Genomic DNA, 17,342 nt, shown 5'->3' with positions numbered 1-17,342 from the left:
CAGAAAAGGTCCGGTTCGGTGCAAAAGTGTCACTCACGAAGTGATTCTTCAGAGGTAGAGGTAGAATAATTAACCTTCTGGCTAACTTTTTATCAGAATGAATCCCTTTGAATTCATTTCTGTCTTATTGTTTTGGATCAGAAACTTTAATATATCTTTTGAAAGCTTTCGAGGCTGATCCTAGATAAGATTGCGTATTGCATTTGCGCTTCCATGGCATTTATACTCATCTATGTATATGATGAGCATCTTGGTCACTACAGCGAGAATAATCTGCACCGAGAGAAGGTTGTCAAAAGCATCCAAAGCAAGATCGACCATCTTATTATTAGCCTGCAAAATAGACTCAACAACGAGTACGAGCTCAAAATGCTCGGAAACAAAACAAATTCTTGAAATAAACAACAAATGTTTTGTTCCGTCGAGTTGCTGAGGGAATTTATTACTTTGAACGATGAATTTTTGTTGATAGAACGCAAAAGAGTTGAACTGTAATCAAACAAAATAGAAAGAATTAAAAGGCATGATGGAGAAATAAAAGAAAGTTTTGAAGCTATGATTAATTTAGTGCTGCTAGGAGAACATTGATAAGGTATGGAACTAACATAGGTTTGCGTATTCTTCGTAGGTTGCAGAGGTTTGTGTCTATAGGTCGGTTTCTGAGTCGGAGTCTTTTTGGTCGTCGAGGAGCAGGTACTCTTTCTCATCTCGGCTTTCAACCAGTATTCCGTCAATCATTGGAGCTTGATCGTTAATTTGCTCCTCGCATGATTTTGGCAAAGAAGCAAACTTTTCACCTACAGCCGGGGCACATTATGATTATGTATACACTTACGATCAATAACTGATAAATCATTTCACTCTTGTTAACCTATCTATACAAGACGTAGTACGGATAAAAGTTTCGGCAAACGCGACCGAACTGAAAGTCACTTATGAAGGCATAAATGTGATAAATATTTCGGCAGCCTGCCGAAATATTAATACAAATTTGACTCATTTTTCTGGCAAAACATTTCGGCAGGAGCCGAAACAAAAATCAGAATTAACCGCCTTCGGAGCAATAAAGTTTCGGCAGGCTTTTTCATTCTCATCCTGATGCGCGCTGGTATGCGCGTCCAATGAATGTGCATTAAATCAAATTGTTACCTTCAAAATCTAGATTTATTTTCTTCTCGCATATTCAGAACTTCTGAATAAGAAGAGTTTTGTCTCGCGCTTCACTCCTCATTCTGCAAAAATGGAGGAATTCGAGGGTGATTATGAGCCGATTATAGAAAAACAAAGAAAAAAGTTGAAGCTCCCCGGAAGACATATTTTCAATGAAAAAATTAAAATCGTAGTATTGGCTAAAATAAAGGTTAGGGTTAGGGGGCACCTGCAAAAATGACGGAATAAATTACCCGAGGGGGATAGGCTAGGGTTAGTTAGGGTTACCGAAGGTAACCCTAAGTAACCCTAGACTAGACCCCGGCATTTTAGGACCTAAGGGGCGAAGCCCCGTGGTAAGGGGCAGTTAGATTTAATACTTTCTGCTCATATCATCATTCATGGTCATTGAATTAAAATCTAGGCACTAAGACATGAAAATTTTCTCCCGATAGCAAGGATAAGAAGAGGATGACGAGTGAGGAGTGTTTGACTTTGCCGATAGGAGTTTTTTTGTATGAAACATTGAGATTTCCAGTTCAGTTTGTGTGCCGAAACATTTTTACAAAAACCGAAGTCAAATACGAAAAAAGTTTCGGCAGCTTGCCGAAATGTTTTTGCCAAAAAAGAGGACATAAGTGAAAATAGTTTCGGCCCTTGCCGAAACATTAATCAGAAAACTAGCTCACAGTATTTCGGCATTCTGCCGAAACATTTATCCCTACTACCATACAAGAATCTATATAAATTTCTATATTTTCCTATTAGAATAATTGATAAATGGACGATAAATGAGGTGTTTGTCAGTTTAATCCCATAACCGCTCTCATTCATGCAAAAGGTTGGTTCTTTTCGTCATCAATCGGAGTTCCTTTTCACTATAGCGGGAGCGTTAAAATCAGATCCCACTCTCATGCAATAGGTACGGACACCGCTTCGAAGACGTAAACAACTTTCCCAATTAGTTCCGTCAAACCCTTTTTCATGCAAGTCATAAATGGACAGATAAAAAATAAAGGTAGATAATTGAAAGCCTGAACCTTTGGTACTTTACCGATGTTGTTAGAACCATTTGAGAATTTCTCGCTAATTTCTACCAAGCTGGTGGCAATTTTGTCGATAAAGTTTCTCCCGGTCTGAATAAGCACTTCGTCCTCCCTAGAACAAGTTTAAAAATTGTCTTTTTTATTTTAATAACTTGAGCATATCGCCTTTCTTCCAAGAACTGTCAAAGTATGGCTTGGTGTATTTTTTGAGAAGAAGACTAGAGGTCACAACGGAGACGGAACTGAGAGCCATGGCTGCAGATGCCATCCAGGGCTGAAGAGCAAAGCCCTAAAAGCAAGTTTAACATTCTTACTATTTTGAAAGCTCTATACAATGGGGACAAAGCATCCAGCAGCGATAGGAACGCCCACAAGATTATAAGCAGAGGCGAAGACAAAGTTGTATTTGATTCTTCGCACGACTGCCTTTGAAAGGTCAATCGCCGCCACAATATCCTCAAGATTGTCGTTCATCAAAACGATGTCAGCGGCTTCAGCGGCGACATCAGTTCCAGTTTTAAATGAAATTCCAACATCAGCAGTAACCAAAGCGGGCGAGTCATTGACACCATCGCCCACCATGGCAACAGTCTTTCCCGCAGCTTGGAGATCCTTGATCTTATCGGCTTTATGCGTTGGAAGGACTTCAGCGAAGACTTCAAAGATGCCGACTTCGCGAGCGATGGCTTTAGCTGTGATTTGGTTGTCACCGGTGAGAAGGACAACCTTACATCCGAGCTTTTTCTGAAGAACGTGGACAACTTGCTGAGCCTCCGGCTTGAGTTGATCGGAAATTGCAATCATCGCACACAGAAGTCCATCAATAGATACCAATACAGCGGTACGGCCAAGCTCCTCGTGCTGCTTCATCATTGCATTCATGTCTTTTGTTACTTTCAGACCATTTGATGTCATCCACGAGCGATTGCCAATGAGAACTTTGTACTTCGAGGCGACCTTGCATTCGATGCCGGAGCCCGGGACAGCTTTGAAGTCAGAAACTTGCTCCATTACTTCAGTGTTGAGCTCTTTCTTCGCATAGTTACACACAGCCGTTCCTAGCGGATGTTCTGACTGGCTCTCTGCTGAGCCGACGATTCTAATGATGTCATTTTTAGGCATCTTTGACGTCAAGATTTGGAATACGGATACAGTTGGCTTTCCATAGGTGATAGTTCCCGTTTTGTCGAAGACGACGCAGTCGATCTTTTGAGCTTTTTCGAGAGCTTCGCCACCTTTGATCAAGATACCATTTTTGTAGCCAACGCCAGTACCAACCATGACAGCGGTAGGAGTCGCCAAACCGAGTGCACAAGGACAAGCGATTGCGAGAACAGTGATTGCCATTTGGAATGCAAAATTGACTACTCGCTCAGTTACAGCGACTTCTCCGTGACCCAGATGTTCTGTATGATGTTCAGTTTCCGTCATGTTCATCTTCATGTTCATCCGATCAGGAATAACGCTTGGATTTTTAAATCCGCCAATAAGCCATCCGATAAGAGTCATGAGGGACAAACTGATAACCACGGGCACAAAATAGCCGGCGATGACGTCAGCATGTTGCTGAATTGGAGCCTTGCTAGACTGCGCGTCTTCCATTATTCGAACAATCTGCTGCAGGTTTGTATCGCCGCCAACGTGCGTTGCTTTGACAATAATTGAACCATTGTTATTTATCGCTCCCGCGTAAACGGAATCTCCTGTTCGCTTTGTGACAGGCATTGACTCGCCTGTAATGAAACTTTCATCACACGATGATTTGCCATCAATAACACGGCCATCAATGGGGATCTTTTCTCCGGGCTTAACTTGAACTAAATCACCTCGCTCAACGAGGCTGATGTTCACTACTTCCGCCTTCTCGACCTGGCCGTTGTTAAACTGAACGACTGTCGCTTCTGAAGGCGCCATTTTCATAAGAGTCGCAAGAGCTTCGGAAGTTTTCCTTTCGCAATATGCTCCAGCCATCGTCCCAAAGAGATAAAAGTGATCAACATGGGAACTGTTTCGAAAAAGGTCCTGGGTGAATGGGGAGTTTTTACGGCAATCGCCCAAACAACAATAATAACTGAGTATAGGTATGAGATTGTCGTAGCCATCATAATCAAAACATCCATGTTGAGTGATTTGTGTTTGATAGCTTTCCATGCTGCGATGTAAAACTTCCATCCGGCGAAGAATTGAACCGGCGTCGAAAGAATAAACATCGTCAAGTTTTCTACGGATAAGCCTGGAATTATGTTATGCGGGGGAATAACTGCTTCGTCGTGCGATGGAAGCATGAATAGCATCATGAGAATCATAGCAGGGAGTCCGAAAAAGAGTGAGACGAGGAATGAACGCCGCCATTTATTTATAGCATCCTTATGTTCCAGGAGAGCGTAGTTATCCGTCTCGTTTCGAATTTCAGCACCGAATCCGAGGTCCTTTACAGCTGTGATAATTTCTCGTGCTGGAATGACGGATCTATCATGTGTAACAAGAGCGGATGAAGTAGTAAGAGAAACAACAGCGTCAGAAATGCCAGGAATCTTTTTCAGTGACAGCTCAATTTTGCGTACACAGCTCGCACAGGTCATTCCGGTCACGGTGAGCGTAAGTTTTTCTTCAGTAGATCCTCCGGTGGAAATTACAGAAGCTTCAAATCCCATCTCATCAATTGCGTTCGCCAGTTCTTTCGCGGAAGTCAGCGAGGGATCGAAAATAACATCACCACGGGAAGACATGAGCGACACAACAATGCTCAGAACACCTGAGGCTTTGGATATTGTCCGCTCAATATTTCCCACGCAGCTTGCACATGTCATCCCTAAAATCTTGATGGAGCATTTCTCAGTTTCGCCAGATGCATTGATGAAAGTTGTTGTTGAGACGGTTGAGTTCATGATCTGCTGCTTCTTCTTTGGCGGAGTTTTTCTCGGCAAAGAAGATGGTGAAGGTGAGTAATCGTCTTTCTCCGAGCCGACATGTTCAACAGTGAAATTCATTGACTCGATGAGCTTTTGAATTTCCGCAGGCGAAACAGTGGAAGAGTGAATTACGAAGCCAGACGAAGCTTCAAGGTTCACAACAGTTTGGACGACGCCGAAGAGGCCCTCCACTCCATTCGTGATCTTGCCAACACATGATTTACAACGCATGCCAGTAATGTTGAAAGTGCTCTTGAGATATTCTGTTTGTTCAAGGTTTATGACAGAGGCTTCAAAACCCATATCCTCAATATGCGCAGCGATAACAGCCCCAGTAAGTAGATCAGGCTGGAAGGTGACATCGGCTTCTTCTTTCTCGAGCGATACGACAACTGAGTTGATTCCTGTATAAGCGCCAAGGACATCTTGAATCGTGTGAACACAAGACATGCAAACCATTCCAAGAACTTGAATTTTAACATGTTCCAGCGTGGTAACAACGGCAGATTTCAACTTTGCTTCGAAGCCACAGTCTTCAATAAGGTCAACAATCTTCGCCGGAGAAATCGCGAACTCGTTGTAAGTTATAGAAGCAGTCTTCGTTTCCAAAGAAATATCGCATGACAGAACATGATCGGCAAGTGCTCCTTGAATGGTGCCAGTGCAGGATGAGCAAGTCATGCCTTCTATCTGGAATTCGGTTCGTTTCTCGAGATAATTATCGGGTGTCTCGTAGTTCTCACCTGAATTTATCATAAAATATCAAAATGATATACTAAAAACTTACTCAATACTTTTGTCCCAAAGCCAGCATCTTCGATACGTTCTCTAATTGCTGCTAAGGTAGTTTTCTCCGGTTCCCAGAACACAATCGCTTCCTTTTCGGGAACGAGATTAACGCGTATTTTGATAAACTCATCATTCTTGAATAGACTTTCGATTGTCTCAACGCAGGCGGTGCAGGTTATGTCCGGCACACCCAGAACAGCCCTGTGCATTTCTCTAGTTGAGACCGAATCGATCTGAAAGTTAAAATGAGACGTCATGTATTATTTAAAGCAGTCTCGAAGCAGGATATCCAAAGCGCGCCGTCCGCTTCAAAATGATAAATTGGAAACAAGCTTTATCTCTTTCTCTTTCCGAGATAATGAATGACTCTCGGCGTAAAAGACCCGAGGGCACTTGATGTTACAAGTTGTTTAATCTGCTGCATTAAATGCAGATAGAAATATTCTCTCATTTTTAAATTCTTAGCTTCATGTAAAAGATAAATCTCATAAACAAACAGAGCTTACAGTGCATCAAATATTTGGACACCCAAAATCTTTTCTTCGCTGATCTAGTTTATTTTGTTTCGCCAAAAAGAGCCTCTCTTGGAATTAAAAAAAAGAACCTAATCCAGCATTGAAAGGCGAGTTTGCACGGTTAACTAGATTTCTGCTGGGTTCAAAAAAGACCCGAGGGTATTCGCGAAATGGAGTAGTCTGTTTTGTGCTGCATTTGTAATTTTAGCAAGACCACCTTAGTTCCTAACTTTTAACTTCTTTAAAAATTTTAAACGATTATCGTTTCAAAAGCTTTTTACCTCCGTTGTCATCGAATATCCACGAATCTCTAATTTCTCAAATATTTGAATCGGTTTGATCGCTTTTAGTTCTTTTAAAGCTCAGAGCTATTAAGTACATCGTAAAAATCGAATGACGCTATTATTTGCGTCTTGGTTTTTCTCGTAAATCGTAGTTCTATTCAAATCTCAAAGTCAAGTAGCTTCTTATTGTTCGTCAATTTGGGTAGTCTCCAATTCAGAAGCCAAGAACTTTATTCCGTTATTTTATTGTCGTAATTCCAACGAAAGTAAATAAATTAGAGTTGAACAGAAAGATAATAATTTAATTTCAATCTTCTTCTTAGACGTGTCCGAAGGAGAGGTTGTCTGGGTGAGGAATGCCACCTTTCTGGCCAGAGAAGCCGAATTTGTTCCAACCGAAGTTGTTTTCGAAAGCCTGCGAGTTGTACTGATTTGTCAAATCACCGAAGTACTCGTCGGCATAAATAATTTTCGCGTTTCTGTGCATCTAAGAACAGCGTTACAAAGTAGAAAAAAATATAGTAAGGTTACGTCGGTATCAGATTTGTATGTCTGGCATCGTTCAAAGAAGTAGGCTTCCTTAGCGCAGGGTCCATTGGTTGCTCGCTCGGAGCTCATTTCTCGGGAGCACATCATCAGCGCGAATCGTTCCTGAAAGAGGTCATTATTCTCGACGATTTTAAAGATAGTCTACCTTCCAGCATCGAGAAGCACCACTAGGATGCTCAGTGTGTCCATTAGCGAATCTGAGCGAAGCTCCGGGAGTCAGAGAACCAAAGTACTGACCCTGGTGATCCATAGACTTGAACATGGATCGTCCGGTGACATCAATGTGTCCCATGAACCACTAAAAGGAGTTGAGTAGAAGTAAAACAGTGATAAAGCTACCTTGATGGGTCGGACGGGGCCCCAGAGATTGTTAGCGATGTGGTTTGGAGATGGACCATTGTAGTTGGTTGCTGATTCGGTGTTTTCAGAGACCTACGAATTCATCAACACAGATTGTCTCTCGAATGCTCTACCTTTGGGGCCTGACCCTGCTTGGGAACCGACTGCGAAGGAAGTGCCAAAGTCCTCGACTTGGTCAAATCATGTTTATCATGAAGCCAGCCGGCCTGGTGAGCGAACGATTGCGTCTCAGCGTGAGCGGTCACAAAACCCATACTAACAACGAAACGATTGATGACTTTTTCGTTGAAGCGCAAGAATTTATTGGCATTTTTTATCTCATAATTTGCATCAGAGGGTAATTTGCTCTAGAGCTAGTTGAAGGGAAACCTCGCCGAGCTGAAAGCGTTCACTACAGCTGGTTACAGTTTTTAAGTACAGTAAAGAATGACTGCGACTACTGTAGATTAGAAAGTAAGGCTCACCAAAGAGTAATGATCCACTAGCTTCGAATTAAGTTGAATTTTACACAAGAATCGACTACTTTGTTATATTTTTTAAATTATTATATACAAGAAGAAAAAGGAGAAGTACGAAGAAGGTAGAAAGAAACATTTTAGTAAAAAGATCTTATAGAACAATCGGAAAAGAGATCAGCGTGAATATTTTTAAGTTGTGTTTTGAGGAGTAAAACATATGAAATATGATTTATTGTAATTTCTTCATCAAGCTTTCTGGGACAATAACAGTGGCAACTTTAGGGATTATTTTTTTGGTGAACAATAAGCAGGACGTGCCCAGGATCACTCAGACAGATTGAAGACGGACATTTGGCAGCTAGAAGAATATATTAGATAGAGATAATTACAGGCGACTTTTGAGCCAATCAGAGGAACGAGTACAGATCATTGACCTTTGATCGAGCATCAACAGTGCGTTAAAACTAGTTTTATGCTTACCAACTGGTGAAATGTGAAGTACGACTAAGATTTGAGGCTTTCGTATCCGGGTGGCGGTTGAATATTAAGAAATCACCCAGGGCGAACGGCCCACATTAGCATTTGAGTTGAAGTCAAGTGAGAAGCATTTGCGATGTTTGGGCACATCATACGAGGTCTTCGGCCCGGAGACCTTATCGGGCGTCCTTAGGGACGAGGAGGCTTCTAATTTAATCGCGCGATCGTGGGTAAGCAGACTCACAGGGAATTTAATCCCGTACTTGACCGCCATTTCACGAAGGTCGAAGTAATACTAACGAAGAGTTCAAAGCGCATAATTAAATATTAAATGCTACCTTTGCATATACAGATCCAGGCACATTTACATTAAATTGTAGTAATTCTAAAAAGCTTCGTTCCAGCATATTCAGGTCTTCTACATCAGCATCGATGATCATACAGAAGTCCACGTTCCAGACGGCCTGATCATCCCAAACCTTAGAAGCGAGCATTATAGCACCGAGCGTGAGCCTTTTCCAATTCGCCGGATAAAACTCGACTTCGGCATAAGTTAAAAGTCGCTCGAGATAAATTAAGGTGACCATGGCGACTTCGGAGGCCAACTGCGCTTGCGAGAATAAGCAGCGGATGAATTTATAAACATCGCGATGATCTGGTGGCGGCAGATCCTCCTTAATAATACAGTAAATATTCGAACACGCCAGTCGATATCAGATCGACAACTACGAAGGATATCAAAAGCTCATTGATATCAAGAAAAAATACATGTAAAAACTCGCGATACTTACTAAATCTGACTGTGAGTCTACAGGTTTCTGGTTCTTTTTCTTTCTGAGCGGATGTTTCTGCTCGTCGAAGATGTCAGGAACATTGGAGGACAAATCATCTGCATGATTATTGCTCTTCACATGATAATATATCGCTAGCGCGAGGCACTTTTGCATCGCCTTTGCATTCGGCTTCGAAACCGTCGAATCGTCGATATAAATATTGGAAGTGGAAGAGGCCCGTTGACCGCGCATCGCACTTGATCCTGATCGTCTATCTTCGTGGATGTTCATCATCGACTTGGCTTTGAACTTAGGCGGGACGGCGATGTTGTCCGCCGGGTTGATTTGCTCCTCTCCCTCTGGAGCAATATCTTCCCTGTCTAAAAGGCGAAGACTTACGTTACTGTTTGATTAAGGGCGCTTACCTGCTATGTGCTGAGTCTCTCTCGGTTGAACAGGCCTGCTGGCATCAGACATGGTAGCTACACTATCGGCATTCTGTCGGCCAACACTAGGATCACCATTGCGGCACGAATTTCGCGTCGACCGCTGCCTCCGCTTGTTCATGCATGAGCAAAGGTTGCCCATCTTCTCGCGCAAAAACGTAAACGATGCAATCTTGAGGCAGTCAGTACGACACAGCAACCAAAGAAAAGGAAGAAGGCCAGGTTAAAATTCACCGCATCAACGATTTCTGAAAAGAAAAAGAATTCCGGCGGTGAAAAATTATTATAATCTAGTGTTGCTAAATAAATAGAATTGGGATCCTTGAACTGAAGAATGTTGAGGTAAATGGGGATAACTGGAAGATTCTAAAATCGTGAATTTCTGCCTAGAGCGCGAGACATGAGTAGAGGAATACTGGAAGTATAAGATTGTCTATCTGATCGGTTACTGCTTCTAGTAAAGAAGAAAGAAACAAGCTGATAATCAAATCAACCGAAAACACAAAGGACTGCGGCGCAATAAGCCAAAGGGACAAGTAGAAGACAAGTTGACTAGCATAATTTGCTAAGCAACCTTCAAGTGTCTTTTCTCCAAAAATTCTCGTTTTTCCGTACCGAGCTCCTACCAGGGCGGCAAAAGAGTCGCCAATGCCAATGGAGGCGATTCCAGCAACCGCTGAGTTGGTTATTTTGCCGAATTTAATTAAATCGCACCAAATTGGAAATGACACTCCAAAAAGAAGGTATATCGGCGTTGCGATAATTTTCCCTTGATCCCTGTGGTCTGTCATGGTCACGAGTAGTCGGCGAACTTTATTTCCATACGGATAAATCTAAAAGGAATATTTTGATAGAAAGCCGGATAACTCTCGTTTAGAGAAATGATTTAGGTGGCTTTTAAGCCTCTTCTGATGACGCATTTTGGCTGAATTAACAGTTTTATTACCTGATATCCTGAATAAAGCGCCACCCAAATGAACATAATTAGAATGGCAAAGGTCACCAGAGCCAAAAGTTCAGCATCGAAAGCGATTCCGACCATTAGTGCACAAACAGCGATCCCATGAAACATCTAAATGCACAAGGGGTTAATTCTCCATTTTGACATAATTCGATATGATTCGAGCTTGCTAGCAAGCTAGAGATATCTCATGGAAAAGAATTGAACACATAAAAAGCGGCTAAAAGCTATATATTCATAGCGAAAAAAGTGGACAATCTGAGGATGAGGCATAAGCATTATCCAGCTTAAATATAAGACGCTCTTTTTCTCCATCGATAACTATCTCTGTCTGATTTTATTTTTAGCGGGATAAAACGCTTGAAAACTTTGAACTATGAAGCCATTGCTTGGCAAATATTATTGCTGTAAAATCAAGATCGCCGTGTCAAGGAAAAAATATAACCTCTTCCACTATTGTTTTGATGAGCGAGAATCGAAATAAACGAGTTTACCTTGCGTTGTGCTGTACAAAATTGATGCATCTTGTTCTTCTGCTGCTTCTCAATAATTTTAGTGGTGAGAATCGTGAGTCCGCACCAGGCAGCTATCATCAGAAAGTGATTAAAATCACACAGACGGGCCAACGCGTAGATTACAGTCATTACTGCGCTCTCATACCCAAAGATAAGGCCAACGGGAGTGGTGAAGAGACAAAACGCACAAATGCCCCCATAGAAAACGAGAGCTCTTTTTCGGATACAAAATAAACTCTTTGGAAATCATTGAATTCGTATTTAAGAATCACTGGTTACTCTGAATCAATAAAGGTCATGATTCACTATTTCGCCCCGTGTTACATTTGCGCAGTGCAACATTTGCTCTCATGTCAATCCTGTTACGTTTAAACATGTCGCTTTTTGATGTCGTGTTTTCAGAGGCTTGTAATTCTGGCTAAATTCTCGCCGCTCTCTCTACCAAATTAGCCTCATTATTCTGGTTTCGTTACGGGCGACTGGGCTCTCTCTCTTTCTATTTCAGAGCCCATAAGTTATGTGAACAAGTGTGTACTACGGATCCGTAGGCGTATCCGTTTCCTAAGTGGCAGTCTGCTCGAGTGAGCTTAGGGGAAGAATTGCGTTCTCTCTTGGTTAAGGTGGCGCAAGCGACGATCAATACTGTGACGATCAATGCCATCCAGCCAGCACTTATGATTACTCCGACACCCGCAAACGTCTAATCCAAATTAAAACAACATCATCACTTGCTAACTTTCTTACCTCTACTAGGACGTCAGCTTGGGCCTCTATCGTCCATCGCAACGAGAGAATGATCAAAGATGATACAAGAAAGCTTTCACTGCGAAAAAGTTCAATACAATCAATTTTAATGAAATATCCTAGTTTCAACCAAGAATAATTAATTTGTTTCTCGTGTTAATAGATATTCTTCGTATGTATTGAACTCTAGCCATTGGTAAATGTTCGAGGAAAGGAAAATTGGAGCGAATCCGTAAGAGCCAGGATTAGAAAGCAATAAATGCTCACAGGGGGATCAACACAGTTTTCATTACGTACGAAACGTGCCCTCAGCGTGTCGTGTTGATCCCGAACCTGATCTCGACTAAATCGTCCCAGTCGATGATCCCTGATGTGGTGAGGAGTTGGGGGCAGACGAGTGAAGGAACCTGAAATCATTCACTTTTTTGAAGATATTTTCGATTAGCCAATTTTAAACTAAGTAATCAATAATCAACTTACGAGTAACAAAAGCGCCTGGACGAACAGAGGAAGGCTGACTCCGCTGAACAAGCCCGAAAATAGCACCTGGTACATCATAAAGCTCATCGCTGCAGAATATGCAAGCGCCTTCTGCATTGAACTCTCACTCAACGAGAGCGTAAGTTGACAGACGAGAAACATGCAGATGCATGTGCCCGTTGATGCTCGCTGGCGGCTGCACTCGTAGTATCTAAATTAATCATAAGTTTAATGCAGACGGTGACTTCAAACGAGACCTTTGTTCACTGGGAGTGAATAATTTCTGAAGATTCAGTAGAGCTGTGATCAGGGGTGGATATTTTGAAATCAACCATTATTCCATTTTATTCTAGAGCAAATTTGGCTTGATGAATCGGCTTGAAATTTCGCATGCTTTCATCTTTCATATATTCGAATCATTACCTAAAATTTCAGACTGATTCATCAAGCCGGTTTTGCTCTGGAAAAAATGGAATAATGATTTGATTTCAAATTATCCACCCCTGGCTGTGATTCCTAAACTCAAATGATTGGATTGTATTAAATTGGTCTGAAATACCAGCAAGTATAAATCCTGCATCCCAATCACTCTTGTTGGCAGATTGAAACAATGAAACGAGGCAAATTATCTCCTCTACTAATCCAAACCATTGCATACTTTTTATTCGATGGCGACAATTCCAGACTAGACGATGACTTTAGAAGGCTTCAGTTTACAAACTAATTGATTGATTGGGAAGTGAAAGGATTAAGAAAGACACAATTTCGGAAGAAGTGAACACTAATTGAATTAGGCATCATTTTGATGTATTGAAAAGTGCTTCTGGAATTTATCCAAGAATAGGGCCGAAGGTAGATCCATTCCAGCCGACTTCTTTGGCTGGAGCATCGTCGAATCGAATGTAATTTCGCTCCTTGGAAACCCCGAGTTGCTCCTCAAGGAATCCTTGGATCTGTCCAGAGATGCGGATGTTTTCATCAGCGCCAAGGTTTCCAATGGACATGATGTTGACCAATGCGCAGGGATCAGTTGTTCGTCCATGGCCGACCATTTTTTGGTCTGGGACGATGTGCACAACGCACCATTTCTTATCCTTCTTGATTGCTTCAGTGAAAACTTCATGCAACTTTGTCAGGACATCATCGGTGACCTTATCGGCAGAGACATTGGTGAAAACCTGGCACATAGGCATTTTGAGAAATCAATCTTAATTCCGTCGTTTTTACCATTTTTATTTCGATTGAGGCAGTGTTTATTTCTTCTCCAGCTTTCCATCATTAAACAGTCAAATGTGAACACATATACAGCTGCTCTTATTTAAAACGCCTGAGATTATAAGAAGAGCGAGAAATTTATTTACAGTCTCAAAGCTCTTTTCTTGCCAAAATATATTGGCTTGTTCATTCTTCTTCCATCGTTTCTTCATTTGTTTCGCCACTCGGCTCTTCATTCTTCATATCCCCGTAGAGAATAGCGGGATCCGTAAAAGGCCTAGCAAGAAAACTGTGCGCCATTTTTTCGTCTAAAAAGAAGGCTGAGAAAGCTAAATTAGAACAGTAATCTTGATACCTTTTGTATAGTGAAACATATGGAAGCACTTCTCACACCAGAAACAAGGATCATAGTCTGCTTCTTCATCTTTTCTTGTCTCCCAAACAGCCGAATGCATCTCACAAACTCGACAAAGAACGCGTCGGGGAGTCGGCTAAGTTTTTGGCTAGAGAAAACTAATATTCGTTCCGGAATACCTTGTTCATCATTTGCGGATATTCTGCGAGCGTCTGTGGATCAGAAATGCTTATCGCTTTCATATCCATAAATACAATCAGATGTTCACAGTCTCGGACATGCTGGTAAAGATATGGCATTCCCAAGTTGAACTCTAGATCATCTACCTAGATTGGACATTTATGCTTGAATAAATCTTTATGCCCTACCAAAACGTCATTGTCGTAACCGTTTTCCGGATCAGCAACGAGCGGAATAAGTTTCGTCGGCTTGGGAATCGAGATTGGCCGACGATCAAGAAAATCTTTGATTCTTGAAGCGACCTGGAGCGATTGCTCATTCCTGTTGTCGTAGTAGAAAGTATCGTGTATAAATAAAAATTTGTCTGGAAACATATCGGCAGCATATGGTCTAGGATCTCTCGTTGGATCTTTAGCGAACTCCTCCCCGCGGACCATTGAAATTTGGTCGTTCGGACAAACCAGACGGTCAACAAGATCCACCAGCCTCGTTTGATTATGAATTTTGAACTCGCTGAGAAAACGATTAAAATCGAGGTCGGTTTAGAATTTTTACCATGCTTGTCGAGTTTGATTTCCTCTCGATTTCGGAAGGAATACGGCAACAGTGATGACGACTGTATTCACGCTTATTGAACTGTTATTTTAGAACTTAAAAGTGCCACTTACTCTAGTTCTCTGTTTTCCGGAGTCATTATCTTCTCTCGGACAGCTTTCATGTTTCGCTCGAGCGTTTCATGCTCTATCTTCAATGCCAGTGGTGAAAATCGTCTGTATCCAAGATACTCTGTCTTCAAACTATTTCGATAGTTGGTTTCTCGTTCGTGCTGATCATTTCGTAGAAGCTGTCGTTTCTTCTGGTAGCTTTTCAGAAGTCGCTGAGAGACAAGGCATGTGTTATCCTCGTCAATGCGGTTCCAATCATCACGCGCTGCTTGCGGTCTTGCCTCTTGCTCTACTGGTGGTTGGAGAAATCGCGCATCAGTTGTATCCAAGAGAGTCTCCTGGTCTTGAAAATGCATGCCGACCAAATGCGTGGCGATTCGCTCTCTCAACTGTGACTTTTAAAAAGTTTTCAAAGTGTTGATGAGATCCTCTCAACAAAGCCGCGCTGAAACTTTCAAAACTACGTCCCTGATTTTCTTCATTCGCAATTCCATCGACAGGAAACAGGTGATTTAGGTAAATTGACTGACAAAGACCTTCTCTGTATGCTCTCACACTGACTATGCTTTTTGCCGTTGTATCGCTATTTGCTGCGTGCAACAAATAGTCACAAACAGGAGCAGTGGCGCGAGTCTCTGGCTGTCGATCCAGCAACTGATCGACAGTCGATTGAGGGGCTTTCTTTCTCGGCATTCTGAAATGGTAGAGAATAAGATTTTCTCTATAATGTGGATTTTCTTGAACTCAAAAATATTCTCTACCTACTTATTTCTAATGCTTACTTTCTTGAAAAATCTAAGGCTTACTAACTAGAATCACATGTTTTTCTGCAAGGAGGATGAGACAAAACGCGTCAAATATATTTTATATGAATGTATTTGAAACGAACGGGGTTTACAGAAAGTCGAAGTTTAAATTAGAAAGAAAAGAAGATTGAACAGTATCTCAGTCTGAGATTCTCAGATTTGAGACAGCGGATCACCGTGTTTTGAAGAAACATTAAAAGCCGATACCATGATGTCTTTCTCGAGTCCATCTGATAGTCGCTTCACCCTGTAATTGAAGACCAGATGACTTTCACCGTGTGGGATTTCTATGTGCCGGGAGTGCTGGTAGATGTTGTTGTACTCGCCGCCGAGAGCGATGTTCAGTTTCTGAATGATCGTTTATTGCTTGATTGAGGAGTTAATAGACTTACGGCAACATCTTCTTTGATATCGCCCGTTTGATCGTTTTCAGCAATGACCGTCCTCTCGATAATTTCATATTCAGTGCTGTTCTGTGATGCAAATCGTGTCAGATGTCCGATAAAATTGAAGTTTTGAACATTCTAAAGGAATATATCAGTGACTAGTTAGGACATTTTTCAAAAACGTCAAAAGAGTACTATTGATGGAAAGATCTAAAGATCCCGTAGGAGATAATTAAGTTTATCGAGAAATTTAAAATTGAAACTTACGTTTGTTGTTAGATGATAAGGAATTACATGAATCGATACAACATCTTTCGATTCAGTCGAGTCTTCTTCCATCGCTACGTCAAACTCGGCCTCTGCAACATGGCAAACAAGCGGCTTAGACGAGAACTTGTTCATCCAATACGTCAGAGTCGGAGTTCTTTTTACTTCCCAGGTCGGCGTTCCATCCTTGTACGAGTAGAACGTCTTGAGGAAATGATGCATTAGATGATGCTTCACTCCTAGACTGGTGTCGATGGGGTCGAACGGGAAGATCTCTTCGTGGGTCGCGATATCCCAATTTTTGAATCGGGTTGGAGACTAAAATCAAATATGAATTTATACTCCGATTTGAAAGAACTTACGAAATCGAAAGCTTCACGATCCGCATCAGAAATCCTGAGCAGCTCGTGTTCCATCGGCAGCTCTTCCGCATCCCGCTGATCCACAAGTACTTGATAGAAAAGAGTCTTTTCAGACTCTCCCTCGGCATCGACAGTTGTTCCGGGCCATGGGTACAGAATAACACCACGGTAAGACAGTTCTTTGTGGATGAAGTTCTGACCGGATCTGAAAATTAATAAGTGCGAAAGAAAAGTGAAAATTAGACTTACTCATGGAACTTTTTCTTCAAACTTGGTGATGTTACTACTCCCACTTTTGAAAAAACTTCAGCATTTCTGCGAACTAAAAATCATAATTAGATTTCCTTCACCACTGTATCCATAGTCTTAGATTCTTGGCTCATCGCGTCTATCAGACAGAAAATAAAAAGACTCAGAAATGTACCTTGAATAACGAACTGATTTCGGACCATTTCTTCCTTTGAAAAGTACGAAAATTAAACTGAAGTCTTCCTCCCTCTTCCTCCATGCATCCCCTCGAAAATAAACGTGTTCTAGAAACGGTGTGGTCTCTTTCTGTTGACTCCGACGGTCGGACATATTTTGTCCCAGCCACAGAATCGCTGATCGAAGCATTATTTCTAAATCAACACGAGTAAGCTCCAGCAG

The 17,342-nt window shown here is 41.7% G+C and overlaps 9 protein-coding genes across 9 annotated transcripts in view; 1 reads left to right on the top strand and 8 right to left on the bottom strand.

The window, feature by feature from the left end:
• LOC145702536 (uncharacterized) overlaps window positions 1-17,342 on the top strand; it is a 69,748-nt gene that overhangs the window by 11,446 nt on the left and 40,960 nt on the right. The window lies entirely within an intron of this gene.
• LOC145705645 (copper-transporting ATPase 2-like) lies at window positions 431-6,719 on the bottom strand. The gene is given in 7 exon segments (XM_081783132.1): window positions 431-702; window positions 2,190-2,307; window positions 2,348-2,484; window positions 2,529-4,141; window positions 4,144-5,850; window positions 5,895-6,129; window positions 6,693-6,719. Coding segments are annotated over 7 exon segments (3,879 nt in total). The 5' UTR covers window positions 6,705-6,719; the 3' UTR covers window positions 431-645.
• Window positions 6,926-7,869, bottom strand: LOC145706120 (uncharacterized). Its single transcript, XM_081783640.1, has 5 exons — window positions 7,718-7,869; window positions 7,584-7,676; window positions 7,390-7,542; window positions 7,227-7,346; window positions 6,926-7,182 (listed from the first exon to the last, which is right to left on the bottom strand). The coding sequence occupies exons 1-5, from the start codon at window positions 7,856-7,858 to the stop codon at window positions 7,015-7,017; spliced, it is 675 nt and encodes a 224-aa protein (XP_081639766.1). The 5' UTR covers window positions 7,859-7,869; the 3' UTR covers window positions 6,926-7,014.
• Window positions 7,883-10,019, bottom strand: LOC145706119 (cyclin-Y-like). The gene is made up of 5 exons (XM_081783639.1): window positions 9,738-10,019; window positions 9,331-9,692; window positions 8,878-9,213; window positions 8,543-8,834; window positions 7,883-8,420 (listed from the first exon to the last, which is right to left on the bottom strand). Exons 1-4 carry the CDS (start codon window positions 9,898-9,900, stop codon window positions 8,607-8,609), a joined length of 1,089 nt encoding a protein of 362 aa, XP_081639765.1. The 5' UTR covers window positions 9,901-10,019; the 3' UTR covers window positions 7,883-8,420; window positions 8,543-8,606.
• LOC145706118 (dolichol kinase-like) lies at window positions 10,032-11,468 on the bottom strand. The gene is made up of 3 exons (XM_081783638.1): window positions 11,214-11,468; window positions 10,705-10,830; window positions 10,032-10,591 (listed from the first exon to the last, which is right to left on the bottom strand). The coding sequence occupies exons 1-3, from the start codon at window positions 11,361-11,363 to the stop codon at window positions 10,145-10,147; spliced, it is 723 nt and encodes a 240-aa protein (XP_081639764.1). The 5' UTR covers window positions 11,364-11,468; the 3' UTR covers window positions 10,032-10,144.
• LOC145701975 (uncharacterized) lies at window positions 11,731-12,924 on the bottom strand. Its single transcript, XM_081779188.1, has 6 exons — window positions 12,716-12,924; window positions 12,459-12,669; window positions 12,312-12,385; window positions 12,170-12,240; window positions 11,979-12,058; window positions 11,731-11,934 (listed from the first exon to the last, which is right to left on the bottom strand). The coding sequence occupies exons 2-6, from the start codon at window positions 12,618-12,620 to the stop codon at window positions 11,731-11,733; spliced, it is 591 nt and encodes a 196-aa protein (XP_081635314.1). The 5' UTR covers window positions 12,621-12,669; window positions 12,716-12,924.
• LOC145703221 (macrophage migration inhibitory factor-like) lies at window positions 13,171-13,690 on the bottom strand. The gene has a single exon (XM_081780550.1). It carries the CDS (start codon window positions 13,649-13,651, stop codon window positions 13,289-13,291), a length of 363 nt encoding a protein of 120 aa, XP_081636676.1. The 5' UTR covers window positions 13,652-13,690; the 3' UTR covers window positions 13,171-13,288.
• On the bottom strand, window positions 13,716-15,288 carry LOC145703220 (snRNA-activating protein complex subunit 3-like). The gene is made up of 6 exons (XM_081780549.1): window positions 14,877-15,288; window positions 14,764-14,835; window positions 14,397-14,721; window positions 14,208-14,354; window positions 14,029-14,164; window positions 13,716-13,981 (listed from the first exon to the last, which is right to left on the bottom strand). The coding sequence occupies exons 1-6, from the start codon at window positions 15,227-15,229 to the stop codon at window positions 13,860-13,862; spliced, it is 1,155 nt and encodes a 384-aa protein (XP_081636675.1). The 5' UTR covers window positions 15,230-15,288; the 3' UTR covers window positions 13,716-13,859.
• Window positions 15,732-17,276, bottom strand: LOC145705000 (polymerase delta-interacting protein 2-like). The gene is made up of 6 exons (XM_081782453.1): window positions 17,119-17,276; window positions 16,944-17,016; window positions 16,695-16,899; window positions 16,333-16,650; window positions 16,072-16,203; window positions 15,732-16,027 (listed from the first exon to the last, which is right to left on the bottom strand). The coding sequence occupies exons 1-6, from the start codon at window positions 17,144-17,146 to the stop codon at window positions 15,833-15,835; spliced, it is 951 nt and encodes a 316-aa protein (XP_081638579.1). The 5' UTR covers window positions 17,147-17,276; the 3' UTR covers window positions 15,732-15,832.

This window comes from Oikopleura dioica, chromosome PAR (assembly GCF_907165135.1).
Source record: "Oikopleura dioica chromosome PAR, OKI2018_I68_1.0, whole genome shotgun sequence".
Taxonomy (NCBI): domain Eukaryota; kingdom Metazoa; phylum Chordata; class Appendicularia; order Copelata; family Oikopleuridae; genus Oikopleura; species Oikopleura dioica.
This window is presented reverse-complemented; position numbering and strand designations above follow the sequence as displayed.

Excerpts from the sequence above, each read along its gene's own strand:
- LOC145706120 (XM_081783640.1), bottom strand. The coding sequence starts at position 7,858 with ATGGGTTTTGTGACCGCTCACGCTGAGACGCAATCGTTCGCTCACCAG. Across the intron at positions 7,677-7,717 it reads AGCAGGGTCAGGCCCCAAAG|GTCTCTGAAAACACCGAATC; the intron begins GTAGAGCATTCG and ends ATGAATTCGTAG. Across the intron at positions 7,183-7,226 it reads CATACAAATCTGATACCGAC|ATGCACAGAAACGCGAAAAT; the intron begins GTAACCTTACTA and ends CGCTGTTCTTAG.
- LOC145706119 (XM_081783639.1), bottom strand. The coding sequence starts at position 9,900 with ATGGGCAACCTTTGCTCATGCATGAACAAGCGGAGGCAGCGGTCGACG. Across the intron at positions 9,214-9,330 it reads TAGACTCACAGTCAGATTTA|GAGGATCTGCCGCCACCAGA; the intron begins GTAAGTATCGCG and ends TGTATTATTAAG. Across the intron at positions 8,835-8,877 it reads CTGGATCTGTATATGCAAAG|TATTACTTCGACCTTCGTGA; the intron begins GTAGCATTTAAT and ends ACTCTTCGTTAG.
- LOC145706118 (XM_081783638.1), bottom strand. The coding sequence starts at position 11,363 with ATGACTGTAATCTACGCGTTGGCCCGTCTGTGTGATTTTAATCACTTT. Across the intron at positions 10,831-11,213 it reads TTTGTACAGCACAACGCAAG|ATGTTTCATGGGATCGCTGT; the intron begins GTAAACTCGTTT and ends TTGTGCATTTAG. Across the intron at positions 10,592-10,704 it reads CGCTTTATTCAGGATATCAG|ATTTATCCGTATGGAAATAA; the intron begins GTAATAAAACTG and ends TATTCCTTTTAG.
- LOC145701975 (XM_081779188.1), bottom strand. The coding sequence starts at position 12,620 with ATGTTTCTCGTCTGTCAACTTACGCTCTCGTTGAGTGAGAGTTCAATG. Across the intron at positions 12,386-12,458 it reads TCCAGGCGCTTTTGTTACTC|GTTCCTTCACTCGTCTGCCC; the intron begins GTAAGTTGATTA and ends GAATGATTTCAG. Across the intron at positions 12,241-12,311 it reads GACGATTTAGTCGAGATCAG|CATTTATTGCTTTCTAATCC; the intron begins GTTCGGGATCAA and ends TCCCCCTGTGAG.
- LOC145703221 (XM_081780550.1), bottom strand. The coding sequence starts at position 13,651 with ATGCCTATGTGCCAGGTTTTCACCAATGTCTCTGCCGATAAGGTCACC.
- LOC145703220 (XM_081780549.1), bottom strand. The coding sequence starts at position 15,229 with ATGCATTTTCAAGACCAGGAGACTCTCTTGGATACAACTGATGCGCGA. Across the intron at positions 14,165-14,207 it reads ATCCGCAAATGATGAACAAG|CCGACTCCCCGACGCGTTCT; the intron begins GTATTCCGGAAC and ends CCAAAAACTTAG. Across the intron at positions 13,982-14,028 it reads TATGTTTCACTATACAAAAG|ACGAAAAAATGGCGCACAGT; the intron begins GTATCAAGATTA and ends CCTTCTTTTTAG.
- LOC145705000 (XM_081782453.1), bottom strand. The coding sequence starts at position 17,146 with ATGGTCCGAAATCAGTTCGTTATTCAAG. Across the intron at positions 17,017-17,118 it reads AAATCAGTTCGTTATTCAAG|TTCGCAGAAATGCTGAAGTT; the intron begins GTACATTTCTGA and ends TATGATTTTTAG. Across the intron at positions 16,028-16,071 it reads ATATCAAAGAAGATGTTGCC|AAACTGAACATCGCTCTCGG; the intron begins GTAAGTCTATTA and ends ACGATCATTCAG.